The sequence below is a fragment of the Epinephelus moara genome, chromosome 20 (assembly GCF_006386435.1).
Source record: "Epinephelus moara isolate mb chromosome 20, YSFRI_EMoa_1.0, whole genome shotgun sequence".
Taxonomy (NCBI): Eukaryota; Metazoa; Chordata; class Actinopteri; order Perciformes; family Serranidae; genus Epinephelus; species Epinephelus moara.
The window spans coordinates 14,481,987-14,500,303 of NC_065525.1; the positions used below are offsets into that span (position 1 = coordinate 14,481,987).

Here is an 18,317-nt window from a genome sequence, read left to right on the forward strand (position 1 = left end):
AATATGAAAAATTAATTTCATGTAAAATTATTTTTGGGACTGTAAGAGTCTTTTTATAAATAGATGCAGTAGATGTATAGTTATTTGTGTTTCCTTCCTCCATTCTCAGTTATAACTGTGCTCATCAGCAGAATACAGCGGACTACAGAGCAGAGAGATCTCCGTTGTGGTTGGGTGGAGTGGTTGAAGTGTTGACATGGTGAGAAAGAGCGCTCAGTTGTTCTCATATTGTCAAACCTGTCTGTGAAAATGACCTGCAGGCCCCGATAAGTGTTACAGTGGCACAGAGAGAAGTGCTGCTTTCACAAGTTCTGTGAAGAAACATGTTTTTGGTTGAATCTGATGCACACACAAATGCACACACAGTCACACCTAAGCGCTTGTGTGAAAAATTCTTTATGTCAAGGAGCTTCACTTTATCCATTTATTTTCTAATTCAGACTGGCAGCCATCACAGTCCTAACCTCCTTTCTATTCTTCTTGCTGTCTGTGCATCTTTTCACGCCTTTCTCTCCTATTAACCTTAATCCTCCGACTCTTCCTCACCGATCTCCTCTCCTCTGATCTACTTTTTCATCTCGCTTCCCATTTACCGCAGCTGGAAATCCAGCATGGGGCTGCTGATTCTCTGTTTAATGATCCAACACATCCTTTATCGTTAACCCTTTGTAACCATAGCCGGACACGGATGCCCATTAAAATGAAAACCTTTCAGCAGTTACATGAAACGACCTGCTCACACATACACTCTCTAGTGTCACACACGCTTTGATACACACTGTGAGCCTGCACAGGCCTCATTACACAACACAGTAATTAGTGACCGGAAAGGCCGAGACAGTCAATAACTACAACCAGACGTCACCAGCAGCGGTATGCGTGCTGCTTGCATGTCTCTTCAGACTATAAGTGTGTGTAAACCACATGCAGAAAATCAGGGTGCTACATAAATAATTATGCTCAGTTTCTGTCTGGCCATTTACTGCAGAGCCCACAGACAGGTCAGTGCTGCTGCTCTAAGGTCAGACAAGCTGCAGCTAGGCACAAAAACACATGGTGTGACTGGATTAAGCTAAACATTCAATACTAGAAGACAGTTTGATTCCATGGTAAGCACAGCTGTGACATGCAGCACTTCTGTTGTGTTTTAATGCAGGGTGTAATGTAGAGCTGCAACTTTTTGATGAAGGTAAAAAGTGACACAACACACCATTAAGCATTGTGGTGCTACAGTGATGCCCCAGCCCCAGCCCACAAATCATATTTCAGATGTAAAAGACCATGCTTCTTTGGTACAGACGCCACCAGCAAAAATTATATCATCATCATTTGAATTTTTTTCAGTGAAAATGTAATGCAAAAATTAGCATTCTCACTAAAATCATGACATATCACCATCACAATATCTCAAAGAATAAGCGCAACAGTAAGTTCTTTGCATATCGTGCAGCACTAGAATTAATGCAACATGGTTGACTGTGCGGGGTTTATGTTTGTTTATGATTATTTCTATCGCCAAAGTTGCCGGTTCCTTCCTCATTTGAGCGAAACAGAGGAGGAGAAACGGCGCACAAGGTCACAGATGCTATTATACTTTTTATTTTATGTTATCTGTGTGTACTGGAAACTAGCTGTTAGAGTGGCTGCCAATAATGCGTTAACATTAGGGTTATTTTTGTCTATTTCTCGCTGTGTATCACCTACATCAACACCGCATCCATGGGGCTGCCATTGTTGTTTAGAGGAGTAAGGTAATTGGTTTAGAGGGCTGTGTGACGTCAGAGAGTGTAACTGGAAGTACATTGATCTGGTACGAGTTCACAGGTGGTAAATTATGGGTTTGACTGCCGTTTGAGAGCACTTCCGGGTAGAAGGTTGTAAAAACATGAGTTACGGGTTGCCTGGAACGCCCCATAAGTGTTAGGCAAGATACTTGAAAAATGCTATCAATTATTAATTATATTACTCATTAAAAAAGATGACATTATTTTTATAATTACTTAACAGCAAAAGTGCACATATTTAACACATGTGGATCTAGAATACGAGACATTTTGATTTAGTGTACAGGCAGCTATTAATGGCTAACGTTAGCTTAGCCTTGGGAACTGACCGCTTGCAAAACTTCAAAAGCTGTGAAAGGGTACCAACTGAATGTATAGCAAGAGTGACTAGCTTGAAGCTAAGAAGATACAACATTCAACATAATTACAACAAAGTTTTAGTCACTGGGAGGCACATTTTTCCTCTCTTGGTAGAGGCTAACCACCTCTTCTTACCTCCAGTCCAGCCCCAACGCCAAGCTAACGTGTCCAGCAGCAGTCTGTTCTGGAGCACACAAGCTACCAGTAAAAAAGCAAACAAAGTCCAAGTAACTGCGTATTTCCCCTCTGTATAATGTAAGTACTGATTTTCAATCCCTTACACTCCTCTTTACAGACAAAGTAATCACGTAACTAATGAGGTACCATGTAGGCCTAATGCGTTACTGTCCAGCGCCGACTGTTGAGGGATGTATGTTCAGGAACACAGTGTGTTTCATTTTGATAAACCCACAAACCAAATAAATACATTCTTATTCATTAAATTCTGTTGTTAGAGTCTAACATTGCAGTGCAAGGTACAAAACTGAAGTTTTAGAACTGTGTTGGCTGATCTCTGTAAGCTAAATCTTGCTAATCAGATTAGCCCAATGCCGTGTTTGAGATCATATCATGCTCCGCTTGACATCATCTAGTTTCCAATACCAGTAAGTTGCAACATTCAGATGAAGCGCGGTGGATCAAAAAAAGATTGTGCATCAACACGCTTTAACCTAAGTTGGACTCTGGAAATATCTACATCACACACACTAACAATTATTAACATCAGTGTGTTTCTATTACTAGAGGCAGGTGCGAGTCCTTTATGTGACCTCAGACTGGGCCGAAAAAACAACCAACATGTGTGTATGTGATGACACTCGTCACGGAGAACAAAGAGCTTGTGGCCGAAAAATGTTCCTGCTTTTCTTTTCTATTTCCTCTATGCAAATGTTTGACTAGCCTACTTTTATTGTTACAAGCAGGAATTAATTGCCGATTTCTAGATGCAGTGTTACTGCTTTTTAAAATAAATGAACGTAATTCTTCTTCATTTTCTCCACTGTAACAAAAAACAAAACAACCCTAACTGAATTTTGTGCACAGCTGCACGTTGCTGACTTTAACACCATAGATTAAAGTTTAAGAGAATAATTGGGAGATTCATAGTGAACATAAACTTAAAACTGGCGGAAATTCATGATTCTAATACTGTGGTGTTGTTTGTATCTGAGCCAGACACAGTTATTCAGGAACTAATAAAGCACAGCAGTAATTATCCTAACCAAAAGTGACAAGTGAGGATATTAAAAGAAACCCTCTAACAAACTCTGTGTTACATTTATCCTGATTTACTGTCCCTGTCAGCTTTCAGCCTAATTGGTGCTAATTATGTTAAAAACTTGCAGCATTTGTTTAACATTCGTGGCACTGTTGCACAGGAGGAGCTGAGGGTAAATCTCCAGCCTCATTTGGGTTATCAAGGAAAAAAATATGTTGTTATTATCTCAAAAATAATATATATTATAAAACTACAGAATTACTTTTGCCTTTGCCGTCAGCGGTTGCCAGTTGAAAGAGCCGAGCATTATTTTACCAGGAAATGACTTTCAGAAGAATGTCAGGCATGTGGGGCGTGGTGAACATTTGAATATTGTTAGCAAATCATACCTCTAATGTGCCAGCGCATCCATTGATTATTATCTGCGGCATGGCCTATTGTTTCCATGGTGACACTTAACAGAAGTATTGGTTTTCAGACAGTGAATAATGGACGTGCTTGAAGTATTCTCTATATTCAATTTGACATGATTGCGCCGGCATATACAGGCATTACCTTACAGCAGGTCCACATACATGAAGACAATCCACAAATCCATAGATTTAATTTACACTAGGTTTATGTGCAGAGCGTGCGCATGCACACACACACACACACACACACACGGAGGTAGACAAATAAATGCAGAAACAGACACTAACTCACACATACACACCGCTTGGTATGAGAAATGCAATCAAACAATTAATGCACACGCTGCATGGTGGTAGATAAGCCCTTCCTCGCTGCTTCGCAACCACAGATCTATCTGCTGTCACACACTGTGAACGTCAGCTTAAAGAATCCCTTCTGTATCTCTCCACACACACATGCACACACACTCTGCCTAATTTTAACTCCCTCTCTTGGTATCCAGCAAAAACTCAAAAGTAATGAAACACATCATGTAAGACCACTATGTCGGACTTCTCGTGCACCTTATTTCTCCCAGAATCAACTCTCCTCTTCACACTTGGGTGACCCTGAAGCTCTCACATGCCCCGACGTGCACACATCCTCATACCTGACTGTGTGGACGTTTGGGTAGTAGAGAAGAAAATATAATCTCTTGTTTAGCAGTGGTCTGAACTCGCTTTAGATAGACCCACTCAGGCTTGTTGAGCTGTTGTTGAAAGTATGATTTAATTTATACGCCAACTCTGTAATTTAAACTTGTGTTTATCAAATCAAACTAAAATTTAAGAGGGAAGCAATCCTCTCAATTATTCAATCCACTCTCACAATCATTTCATTGTTGGGATGCTCAGACAAATCTCATATCCTTTATCAGGATGTGAGGAGATTTGGCAAACAGCATGGAATTTAATATCTTCAGACACATTTTTTTCCTTTAATTAGAAATGTTCTGGGCAGCGGGTGTTTCCTAGACATGGATTAAAACTACTTTCGCTGTGATCCTTGTTGAATTTCTGAAATCATTTAGTCAGATCGCCCTTCAGCAAAGTAGCAGAAGCACATTAAACGACAAACAGTCCAATAAATCATGTAATACTATAAATTAAGTCTCTAATTGTGCGTTGGATCAAGCTTGAGGGACGTCATGGCAGTTATTTAATTCAGCGTTTGTTCTCTTTTCTTCCTCTCTCTCCCTCATTTAAGTGTTTTATAATTTAGGCAAGTTCCTTTTTGACGGCTCCTATGGTTTTAACACTATGTTACCAATGACTGTTACTTTAACATGGACTTACTAAGTCAAAACACTGATTCAGTTCTGTTTGAAGGCTTCTGCACGGATACTATCTTTCTTAATGTTAAGGAGTTTGCAGATAGCTGATTATTTAAATAGATTTTATGCATTAAATCTCACATTTTGCCCACAATCCAATTGATTTCAATTGAATTAAATTATCAAAATTACTTTTAAAAAGTTTTAAAAAAGTATTAAAAGGAACAAAACAATAGCACCAAAGAACAATCAAAAACGTGAAACCAAGCTTCATTTGTGTCTTTTTGGCCACTTGGGGGCGGTGGAACAAAGTGTTAACACATCACTGACATATTCTTACCTAGGGGTGTGCCATGTCATCTTGTTCATGATAATACCAGTGTGAATTTTTGATATCATATGAAATATCATATGAATATCATTAAGCCTGGGCACCCCGAAGCCCCGGACTTCTCAGACTCTTTTAGCACAGTCACTGCTCAGAGGGAACTCCTTCAGCGTCTCCTCTGGCAGCAGCACAGCTTCTCTCCCTCTCCTCTCTCGCTGTGCACACAAGAGTCAGTGTCGTCAAGTTATTTTGTCATAAACCTTTGAGTAATGTAAACCTATGTGACGCTTGCGGCTCAACAGAAAAACTACATATATGTGAATGTGCAGTAGTTACAGTGGCATAACAGCCTGTCACAGGTTACAGCGTGATGAATAGAGGAGAAATGGTATTAGCATAAAGGTCCAGGTGGAACAAAAAACTCTCAGTCATTCAGGATTTTGCTAAAAGAAGGAAATCACCCATTGATTTAAATATATAGATCCCAGGGTACATGTTCTTGTATTTGGGAGCTGTTTAAATGTGTAATTTGTGTTAGATTTTATTTTGTTGAACAATTAATATTGTATACAGAATCTAGATCATTTTTGCTTTGTTTTTTTGCTGAATATTTGAAGGCAAACTGTTAGGGATGACATGTAAAACCATGTCACTTATTTTGTTATAATATTTATTTATTTTTTTAACTAATTTATCATGTTGTCGAGAAACATTATCACAAAAATACCCTGAAATATCGTGATATTGTTTTAGGGCCATATCCCCACCCTTATTATGACTACATAAATCTTGCTATGGAGAAAATGTCTATAACCATTACCTACTCACAAATCCAGCAGACACAGAGCAACATTAGCATGAATTCAGAGTTGTATATCTAGGCACCTGATGGACATATATCCTGTATTTGCTTTTCGTTTAGCTCTGGTTTGCTCTCTATCAACCTCTGCTAAGTGCTTCACCAGCTAGTTGCTAACTTTGTCTGTCTGCTGTCTGGTGCTGTGCAAGTAGTGAGTTTATTTCTAGGAAGGCAAGGGTACGGTCCGCCCTTCTCTCCCTCTTATTGGCTAGTACTTATTGCCTTAGGTAGTTGGATGCTACCTGATTTGGATCATTTGGATCATCAAATGCTGAGTTGATGACAGCAAGTGGCCCCCTTTGACATTACACATTGTTTTTACCCATTGTTTGTACTGAAATATTGATTGGTGCAGCTTTAAGGCACTGGTCCAAAGGATGACTTACATTTTTGAGTCAAAATCAAACCCTCAAATGGCACCAGCTTAGTGTGCCTATGTGAGATTTTCAAGACTTTCCTCCTGGATATACTCTTTCTTCCTGAATGGCTCTGCAGAACAGAGTGCGCATCAACTTTTTTCCATGTCCAACCTGTCAAAACCACTCAACTTTTCCAATATATTAAGCTGTGACAGCAGGTTTGAATGAAAAGAAATACATTCAGTTCATTTTGAGTTTAATGAGTCCAATTTGATTGATTCAGTTGGTTTTAAAACCTCATCTCGCTGCATTGCAAATGTTCATTTTTATTTTTTGTAACTCCACTTTCAAGCGTGAAACAACGTAATATATGTGCATATATTTTCCTCTGTCCTCTCTTTCCTTATGCCTCACTACCTTCCTCCCACTCATCACAGACACACACACACTGCCCACCTCATACTTTTCTCTGCCTCCTTTTCACTGCAGTTGGCATTTCCCCCTCCCCTCGCAAACTCCCCCACCTCTCCACCACATCCACCTACCATTCTGTTACTCTAGTCCACCTAACCCTTCACCATCCATCTCTTTCTTCTCTCTTTGGCCTGAGAAGAAAGGAGAGGGGAGGAGAGCAGCATGGCTCCGGGCCATTACCCACCACATCTCTATAAGCATAGAACCAACGGCCTCCCACGCACACACATGCACATCATTAATTAAATCTTCATCATTTAAAATGCATGCACATGTGCGTGTTCACCAACACACACACACAAACACACACATTTGGCATGCACACACTAAATTTGAGCCCTTGCTGTTTTCATTGACTCTCCTCCTCCTCCTGGTGCACCACGCACATTATGAAGGTCAATGATGAATGATGGGTATTGTCTGCAGACACACGTGTCAATAGATGCACGTACACACAAGAACAAAAGCTACAAAGACACAGCAAACAAGGTACAAAGGCCGAATCTCCATCTCTACAGCAGCAGGACACATCGGTCATGAGGGCAGAGCAGGCAACCGGTCGGCATCTGCCCCTGCATCATAGAAACAACCCACCTTGGATTGGTTCCCGAAATCAGCAGGACACACACACACACACACACACACACACACACACACACACAAACACGCACACACATCATGCCATCCCTGCTGTCAATCTGGCTGCCAAAATCAATGTTGACTTGGCAAAGTCCGTCCTGAGCGGCACTGCAAGACGGATCATAATGCTGGACACCAAATATCCAGACACCAAATTGATTGAACTGTTCAAACCATCTCAGCACAGAAGAAAACGCTTGGTTGCGTTCATTATCCACCTTATCTTTCTCATCTTTCCTCACAGTAAACACACAGAATAAATCCCATGATAATCCACCCTGAATTAACAATAAGAGTTGAGAGCAATCACTGAGAGTGATTCATTATTTTCATGTCTGGGAGTGCATCAGCGGCAGTCTGCATGTTTGTGTGTGTGTGTGTGTGTGTGTGCATGAGTGGACAGTACACTCACTTGAAGGATTTTAGCAAGATAAAAAGGTACATTGTTTTAATACTGTTTCACTCACCTCGTGAGAGGCCAGTTCATCGAGTCAAGTGCAGTTGCAATCATGTAGATTATGACAATTATGATCCATTACTGATTTACCCTTCTTGGTTAATAAAGTGCACTGCTAACATATTGTTGGTACTGTGTGAATGAACTGTGTGAACTTGAACTGCTGCCTCCTGTATGTACCCGTCTGTCTACTCTGCCTGCTTGAATGAATATTCTGCACAGGATTTATACATCTCGTCCTGGCTAACAGGATTGACTGCGTTCTCCTTTCCATCATTTAACTCTCTAACAGGGCAATCACATTTCAGCACGCTGGGCTGATCGGGTGTTCTGTTCTGGCAGGCAACATGGGAGAGTTCATTTCAGCAAGTCATACAAATGTACTGTGCTGACACTGGCTTTTACACTGCTAATGAGTTAATGCAGCGAGCTGGTAAGCACAGACTACTGTGGGTATTTGCACAAGACTTACTTTTCACCTGAAAATATATGTGAAACAATAATATATATGTGATCCACCTCCATCAATGGCCAACCAATGGAGATGGTGGAGAGCTTTAAGTACCTCGGCATCAATCTGGACAAAGACTTGAACTTCCATCACCACAGTTATCCATAAATGCTGCCAACAAAGAGTCTATGCCATCTGCAAACCACCACCTCCTGCTCCTTCTGTATCATTGAACCCATCCTCCTGGACGGCGCCACCTGCTATTTCACCATGGTCACCCTCACCAGTAGAAAAAAGCTCCTGAAAATCAGCAAAATATCTTCTGAAATAACAGGCCTCCTCAACCTGCCACCACTCACAGAGCACTGACCATAGCACACAACCTCTGCCATCCCCTCATCCCATGCTTCATCCTCCTTCCCTCTGGCCACAGATACAGTTAACCACTCTGCCAGAAATCTCACTTTGGGAGGAATTTTGTGCTTTCAGACATTTCTGCTTTCAATAGCCTGGAGTCACTGTAATAGACATGTGTTCTGTTGTCTTGTTGTGATGTTCTTTTTGCTTCTATCCTGTGTGCTATATGTTTTAGGCATTTGATTGTACAGACTGTGAAAGTAAATTTCCTCTACAGAGGACAATACAGAATTACTTCGAATCTGACCACTCAACAGTGACTTTGAGAAATTCAATGGCTGTGATGAGCCACTCATTCATTTTGCTCCTGACAGGTGCAACAACAAGAAAGCACTCTGCTCTGGTGACGCATGGGTGCCTTTGATCAGCCTACAAACCCTCAGGTGGCCACAACTGAAATTACAGGTCACATAATGCCCTCAGCTCAGAGAACTTCTTTTGTTTTTTCATTCAATGTCCTACAAATGATCCAATGATAAATTCTCTTAAATTTTAATTTCAATTGTTTTGGAATTGTTGTTGAATGTCTGTTTCTGGCTAATCCAGTGAATTAAATACCTGAGGAACTAAATTAAATCCAACTTGAATACGATCTGAAGAATGTGGATGCATTTAAAACTTTTTTGGTGTATGTGCTGGCTCAGTATGACTCAATGGAATGTAGGGGCTACCATCTTGGAACACCATGTCCAGCTCTCACAATGCATCCATTGCTGACCGTCCACACATCGGGTAAATATATCGGATCACTCAGCTCTGTAGGAAATGACTGAGCTCTGGTGACTCATGTTCGCTTGCAGAGAATCATAATATTGATGCAAAGCAATTGTTCTCTTACTGCTATTGTTTAAAGCACTTTACTACAGGCACTATTCATTTGTATGTTAGTGTGGACTGTAAATAGGAGTTTGGAAATCTTTAATTGGATGTGTATGAGTGCACACACAAAGGGGAGGCATTTTGCCTGTTTACATGTTTAAGAATATAAATATATACATGAGCAGATGTCTTAAGTGTAGCCCAGTGACAAAGACATTTCTCAAGGTGTCTGTAAGTGTGTGAGAGCCAAGCACGCCTCTCTTGTCACCCGTCAGTAAAACAATCTCAGCATTATGTCAGGACTGAGGCACGCCGGGAGGAATGCTGATCGATGCAGAGAGAGAGAAAGAGGGAGGGATGAGCTTAAGGGAGAAAAAAAGACAAAATAACAACAAAGGAAAACAGATGATGGAAGAAAGAAAGAAAAACACAGTCCTCCTTGAGGCACCTACTGTTGAAGAGGTTGACAACCAACACAGCGGGACTCAGCGAGTGGAAACAAACAAGCACACTAAATTTAGCTCATCATCATCAACTTCACCTGACTACCTGACTTTCTAGTTTTGCCTCCAGACTCAGGCATCCACACACTGGTCCTATCTAGCTAGAACACACTGTGCTGCCAAGGCTCTGTAAATCTGAAGCGTGAGCTGCTTTAGAGCTGTGGAGCACACACAAGGAAGTCAGAGGGGAAATTGATAAGTAACCATGTTAAGAGCAACCAGTCAAACCTCTAAAGGCCACAGTGTTCACAATACAATACAAAAAATGTGGACCAAACGAACCTGTACACTCTTACTAGGAATGGGACGAAAAATGAAAGCCACGTCTTGAGAGTGGTCCTATAACAGAAATTAAAAGGGTTGATCCTCTTAGGTGCATGAACGTCCTGAACAATTTCTGTGTATTAAACTGAGATATTTTATGTACAACATTTGTGTTCATATATTCTGAATAAGGTGAAAGAGGAATGCTCACGAATTGCCCAAAACAGAAAGGGTTTATCCTCTGGGGAGCATGCATGTGTTTTATGCTTATAAAGACAATCTCCCAATACATGCTTAAGAAAAAAACAAAGGGTCTTTAAAAGCATATTCATTCTGTGGGGACCATGAATATCCAAAACAAATACACTCACCGGCCACTTTATTAGGTACACCTGTTCAACTGCTTGTTAACGCAAATAGCTAATCAGCCAATCACATGGCAGTAACTTAATCCATTTAGGCATGTAGACATGGTCAAGACGACCTGCTGAAGTTCAAACCGAGCATCAGAATGGGGAAGAAAGGTGATTTACGTGACTTTGAACTGGGCATGGTTGTTGGTGCCAGACGGGCTGATCTGAGTGTTTCAGAAACTGATGATCTACTCTGGTTTTCACACACACATCCCTAGGGTTTACAGAGGATGGTCCGAAAAAGAGAAAATATCCAGTGAGCAGCAGTTCTCTGGGCGAAAATGCCTTGTTGATGCCAGAGGTCAGAGGAGAATGGCCAGACTGGTTCAAGATGATAAAAGGACAACAGTAACTCAAATGACCACTCGTTACAACCAAGACCACACCAGGTGCCACACTCTGTCAGCTAAGAACAGGAAATTGAGGCTACAATTCACACGGGCTCACCAAAATTGGAAGATAAAAGATTGAAAAATGTTGCCTGGTCTGATGAGTCTTGATTTCTGCTGCGACATTCAGATGGTAGGGTCAGAGTTTGGCGTAAACAACGTGAAAGCATGGATCCATCCTGCCTTGTATCAACGGTTCAGGCTGGTGGTGGTGGTGTAATGGTGTGGGGGATATTTTCTTGGCACACTTTGGGCCCCTTAGTACCAACTGAGCATGGTTTAAACACCACAGCCTACCTGAGTATTGTTGCTGACCGTGTCCATCCCTTTATGACCACAGTGTACCCATCTTCTGATGGCTACTTCCAGCAGGATAACGCACCATGTCACAAAGCTCAAATCATCTCAAACTGGTTTCTTGAACATGACAATGAGTTCACTGTACTCCAATGGCCTCCACAGTCACCAGATCTCAATCCAATAGAGCACCTTTGGGATGTGGTGGAACGGGAGATTCACATCATGGATGTGCAGCCGACAAATCTGCAGCCACTGTGTGATGCTATCATGTCAATACGGACCAAAATCTCAGGACATTTTGCAGCTGACACCTGTCGGTGCTCTCTAGTGGACAAACTATATAACAGTGACACTTTTTCAACACTACCTTAGTTACCCAATTACAACTGTGGCGTTTCTGTATTGCGAATTTTTGTTATCTATCAGCCAACATATACTAAACACCGACATGCCAATATATCCGCGAAAACCTAATATTGACTGAATATTAGTACAGCTCTAGGAAGCTTTAACCCCTAAAAACTGACCATAATCCACGTTAAAGGAACAGCTTACCACAAATTGAAAACTCAGTCATTATGTGCTGTTGGAATGCTCATATGAAAACAGACAAAAAGCTAATCCAAACATATGAGTGCATATGCGCTGATACTGAAAAGTTGTGTTGCTAATGCTTGTGACACCCTCTCCCACGTTGAAACAATGAGCGTGGTGAAAGGACCCAGGCCGGCTGGTGTTCCCAGCCTTTTCCTTCCTGCCAGTGAGAATGAAAGCCGAATGCCTCACAGTGTTTCCTCTCCTCTGCTATTAAGTAAGGGTGACTCACCCGAGCTCACTAACAATGCACGCCACCCTAAGAAAGGTGCACAGCTGAGGGGTTGCAAATCTACAACACATACACTCACACTTTCATTGCCCTATATGCTGCATATAAACACACACACAACACAAACTCAGTTGGGTAATGGGCCGTCAGGGACGTTGCCAAAAGGCCAAAGTGGTTGGAAGAGGGTCTTAAAAGGGGGGAAACGGTTCCCAGGCTTCTGAGAACAAAACTGTCTTTTTTTCCAGCCTTGTGGATTTAAATGCTCCCTCACAGAGTGGCAGGCCGGTCCACATGGAGACCAATGCTGCAGCTCAGTGAATCAACACGCTTGCTCCAAGTATGTTCACTGGAACAAATGCATTTACCAAACACTCATGTTGGCAAACCGCTGACTGCTAACAGAACCTGATCAAAAAAAAGATATACTGCAGTGGGGAGGAATCTTTTCAGATAATTTGCTCTTGTTTTGTGCAGCCCTAGCACTTGTGGTTAGAGGGAACAGCAACATATCAGCAGAGTGGAAAATAAATGGTCTATGTGGGAGAGCAGCCAGATGATAACATTAGAAAATGGATCAGGCTCGCTGGTAGAAAACAGAGATTAGCTAAATGCCAGTCAAACAGGGATAACAGAGCAGCGGGGATTAAACAAGTCAAGGGAATATTTAATGGTAATGAGAGGTGAGTCACAGATGGGGAAGGATTTGCAGAAAAAAACTCTTCACTTATTAAGAATCATCATTTAACACCAACTCATCCCAGTGTGAAGCCAAATATGTAGTCTCCAAATCTTACCATAACAGCAGAGCAGACACATCTTTGCGTTTTTACCTTTCCGCCTCCAAAACCAGTACTTGCGCCGTCGTTTCATTCTCAGTCCAGTGTCTTTTATTTTGAAAAAAAAAAAAAAAAGAACCCAAGATTTCCTCCTATATATATTCAACCAATGACAGTGTTCATCCTCACTGTGTTGTCCAGCCTGTAAGGATCACACCTACCCAAGGCACTGTGTCTGAGACGGGACCTCCGGTAACTGGCGACCAGCCAGTCCATGCTGTGTCTGAGCCCGTGGACAGAACGCAGTAGAGGCAGTAGATTGAGTGAGTGGGGTGCATGAGAAGAGTTTCACTTCTATGTAGAAGCAGTGGCCTAAAATACACCTCTGTTTAATACTTTCTTCAGTTCCTTCCTCTAGGGAACAAAGAGGCAGAGGAGATACCCTGACAGGACGCTATGCTGAGACCTTCTACACTGTATGGCTGAAGCGCAGACAGACTCCACTGAAGAAAAGATGAGTCATCCGACCACCAACCCCTTCACATCTTGCTGTCCTCTTGCAGATGGGAAGTCCTTAATTGCGCAAAGGTGAAGAAAAAAGGTAGGTTTACACAACTGCCCCACATCTTCCTCTCTGTAAATGTACTTCCTCAAAGTCTCTCTTGGTCCCTCAGTGTCCAACAGGCCGGAGCGGCAGATCTCAATTCTCCTTTTCTGAGCTCAGATTGTAAGGTAAGAGTACAGTAGCTTTCTGGGAAGAGCCTCACAGGCTAACAATGCCAGTCAGGAGGGGGAAACGACGCACACTGCAGTCAGGAAACACTGGCTGGCGCATAGATGGAAAAACACTGCGTCAGATATTTAGGCTTCTGATTGACTTATCATATTGGGATTCAGACTTAACACTGACAGGGGTCCATGTTTTCCCGGACTCAGTGTATCAAACCCAGTTGATAAGGTTTAGAGGTAAAATAAAAAAATAGATATACAGTAAATTACAGATTCCACGGGAATATAATCTGGCCTTGGGTGAGGTGTGAGACACATGCGTTCAAACACATAAAGGAAGCATCAACAGACTTTGTTTTTACCCACCCTTTTTTTTTTCTGGAGAGATTTTACACATTTCTATACAAACAGTCTAAAAGTAGCTCATTGTTAGTTTCCTCTCTCCACCTCATTGTTTTCCAGCAGGCATCTGGCAGAAATTTCCGCCTGTCTTCCCAGAATCACAAGACTAGTGTTTGTTACAGTTATATTAGCATCGTATTGGTAATTTTCAAGTGCTTTTTAAAACATATAGTGAGTCAAAATGAAATAACAAAGGAGCAAAAGCACAGCAATCTGCTTTCCAATGTTAGGACCTTTTGGTTTTATAGAGACAATCTAACAAATCTGATAACATTTGCTTGTTTTCTAATTGACTTGGGAGCAACGGCACAGTATCATGCCAAACTATAGTATGTGTGGATTGTTGCTTTGTTGCAATAGGAGTACATAACTCTGCATGTGTTCTCCTAACACGCTGAGCATGAAGGTCCACCTGCTGGTCGATGGGAGAGACATTTCTGAGTATTTACCTCCACCTACTGGAACATTTGCAAACTGGAGTACCTCAGGCTTCATCCTAAATACTTGTGAGAGCATGTGTGTGTGCAGCCGCTGAGGAGTATTACACAAGCACTCATATGTATTAGCCAGTTCCTGCTGAGTGCAGCCCACACCCACTGTGATTATCAGCTGAGCAAACTATGACCACCTCCACTCCTCCGCACACAATCATGCCCAGTCTGAGACGTCTCCGCCAGACACAGAGTAAACACTGGAAAATATGTTCAAGGAAATGAAATAATCCTGCATTCTCCAATATAATAATAAGTTATGTATAAAGAGAGATCGATATCCACTTAGGTGAGGTGTTGAATTTTTCATGGCCTTTTGCTTTGTGCACCTGAAGATACAAAATGCTTTGAAAACTATTGAACTTGCTGTAATCTCAATTAGCATACATGACAACACTATACACCACAGTCACCTATGATATGTATGCATATGTAACGTCGTCTGACCTTTGAAAAATAATGCAAAGCACAACTGTTGATAAACTCATGAAGTTTAAGTGATGAAGACTGATACGCTGATTCACTTGAAGCCTACTGATAGCCTCTATCAGGACAAACCTTGGATTTAGTCTGGATTTATGTGCAAAGAAGAACAGGATATACGATTCTCCTATTACGATATGTAATAGGAGAACACCACTAACAACAGGATCCATGGGAACAAATTAATACCAGAAAAGCTTTCGAAAATAAATTGCGAACAAATGGCAATGCCCGAGGCTAGTTTAAGACTGAATAAAATCACATAAACCTGAATCAAATCAAATCAACTTTATTTATATGGCACTTTTCATACAACAGTAACACAAAGTGCCTCACAGAGGTTAAAAACAACAAAGATCCAAAACAGAAAACAAAAAGAAAAGAGAAAACCCAACCCTCCCACCCAACAAAAAGCTATTTAGCTCATAAAATTGAGTTAGTAGCTAGGTAAGAATGATCTAAAACAGAGACATAAAATGCATCAAAACTAAAACCTATAGGCTAACTAAAATAACAAAAGATAAAGGTTAAATGAGATAAGAACGTAAAAAGAGGAAGGGTAAGAATATAAAAAATAAATAAAAAATAGATAATAGATGGATAAATCGGTTATAAGAGGAATTTAAAATAGATAAATAAAGAGATCAGTTAAAAGCCTGATTAAAAAGATGAGTCTTGAGCCTCTTTTTAAAAACATCAACAGTCTCTGCAGCTCTGAGGTTCTCCGGCAGGCTGTTCCACAATCGGGGGCCATAATAATTAAATGCCGCCTCCCCGTGTGTTTTAGTCCTAACTTGTGGTATGGTTAAAAGGCCGGTGCCGGAGGACCTCAGGGTCCGCGAGGGTTGATATGGTAAAAGCAGGTCAGATAAATAAGAAGGCCCAAGACCGTTAAGACATTTAAAAACTAATAAAAGAACCTTAAAATCGATCCTGAAGCGCACGGGGAGCCAATGCAGCAATTTTAAAACTGGTGTAATATGCTCCCGCCCTCTGGTCCTCGTCAGCACTCGTGCAGCTGAATTCTGTAATAATTGTAGATTTGAGATACTCTTTTTGGGAAGACCAGAGAGCAGGGCATTACAATAATCTAACCTACAGGAGATAAAAGCATGCATCAGCACCTCCGTGCTGGCCTGAGAGAGAATGAACTGAATGCTTCAAAGACAACATTGTCAAACAAGATTAAGCTGTTTGAGACACAGCCAAGGGTTTAAACTTTAGCATGTTGTTTCAGTTTTTGTGAAGACAAAAAAAAAAATTCTTCTTTCACTGCCAAAAAAGACCCACAAATACCAATAACATTTCAAAAGATCTCAATGGGCAATGACGATATGTTATACTACACTTCTATATGTTACTACTGTAAGCCTGTTTGCTTTTCTAGCTACCAAAAGTGACTGAAAACTCAACCTCAAAGATCTTATTATGATTCTATTTGTCCATATTAAATTGAATATGTGAATGTATTTAAACGCACAGAAAATTATTTCAGTGTACTATAAAGCCTATAGGTGAAATGTGGAGCAATGTGAGCATTTATTTGGAGTCGTGTTTCAAGTCACCCAACAAATGCAGGTCCAATATTCACTCTTCCTTCAGCTCTGTTTTGGTCTCCACCACCACCTGAGGGAAATATATGGCTCTTCAGCTGCTAAATGTTCCACTATGTTCACCAGCTAATAGGTAACTCTGTGTATCTGACATTTAATGTGGGGCAGGTGGCGTATACTGGGATTTAAAAAAACCAATGAGCTAAAGGACACTGAAAAAGCTCCAGAGCTGACGGTAAACTGTCCTCTCAGGTGACAATTCTCTGTGGGTTTCAACAACAAGCAACACTGTTCAAATTACATCGTCATTTTTTCCCAATTGTTAACATAAAAGTATTGATTAGTGATGCTAATCAATATTAAAGCTATAGTGCGTAACTTCTACAGGTCCGTAAATGTCCGTTTCACCCAAGCCACTACTAGAGGAGATGACACAATGCTGATTAAGCCGATCGGCTCCTCTAACATCTTGCGGTATTTTTCAATATATATCATTTTTAGTATGCGTGTAGACGGGCGACATTCCCGCGCTGGCACACAGGAAATGCTTCCTCACAACAAAAAGGGAGGGGGAGGAAGAGCGGAGAGGTAGAGCGCAGGCAGAAAGAGAAAGCAACATGGCGGAGAATCGGCCGAGACACGGTTCAGAAGTGGATCCTACCACAAAGGCAAGTGTTACTCTGTGTACGGTGTGTGGCGACTGGCGAGTGTTACTCTGTGTACATGGAAGTGCCGCCGGCTTATTAGTTGTAATAACGCATTATCCGCTTGGAGGCGACAGAAGTTACGCACTACAGCTTTAAATAATCATTTCTTCATATAATTAAGGGGTCTATTTAGAGTTACTGGCTGACATTTTTCCATGACAGTCATAATAACCTAGCAATAACCATAATAACCTGGAGACCTAGTATCCTGACAGATCGAAGCACAGTGCACAGTCCAATGCAAAGACGCGGTCCAATGTGGTTAGTCAGCTTGACACTTTACCCTTTTGATATGTTCAATAAAGGGCCCCCGGATTTTAGAAAACTTGATAAGGGGGTTAGACAGAGTGTACCGGACTGCTTCAAGATGTAGACAAGAAACCATGTCATTTAGCCATTTTGTTGAGCAAGGAGGGGAAGCTGATTTCCATTCTCGCAGAAAATTTCCGATTCTTAGATGCATCGCGATTCGGACGTGGACGAATCTGAATCGATTCACAAACGTCCAAATTTCGATTATTTAAATCTGTTAATTAGAGTAATACAGAAGGTTCTAAATAATGCGGAACTAAGAAGCGCGGTACGTGTC

At 41.3% G+C, this 18,317-nt stretch overlaps 1 protein-coding gene across 3 annotated transcripts in view; it reads right to left on the reverse strand.

The window, feature by feature from the left end:
- The window catches only part of fgd4a (FYVE, RhoGEF and PH domain containing 4a), a 66,876-nt gene that overhangs the window by 44,917 nt on the left and 3,642 nt on the right, over window positions 1-18,317 (reverse strand). Inside the window, exon 1 of one of the 3 annotated variants that reach the window (XM_050072822.1) lies at window positions 13,585-13,798. The exons of 1 other annotated variant lie outside the window; for it this stretch is intronic. In XM_050072822.1, the coding sequence (XP_049928779.1) occupies window positions 13,585-13,639 (55 nt within the window). In that variant the 5' untranslated portion in view covers window positions 13,640-13,798. Of the gene's footprint in view, window positions 1-13,381; window positions 13,488-13,584; window positions 13,799-18,317 lie in introns of those variants that run through there. One more of the 3 variants, XM_050072820.1, reaches the window with a different exon arrangement.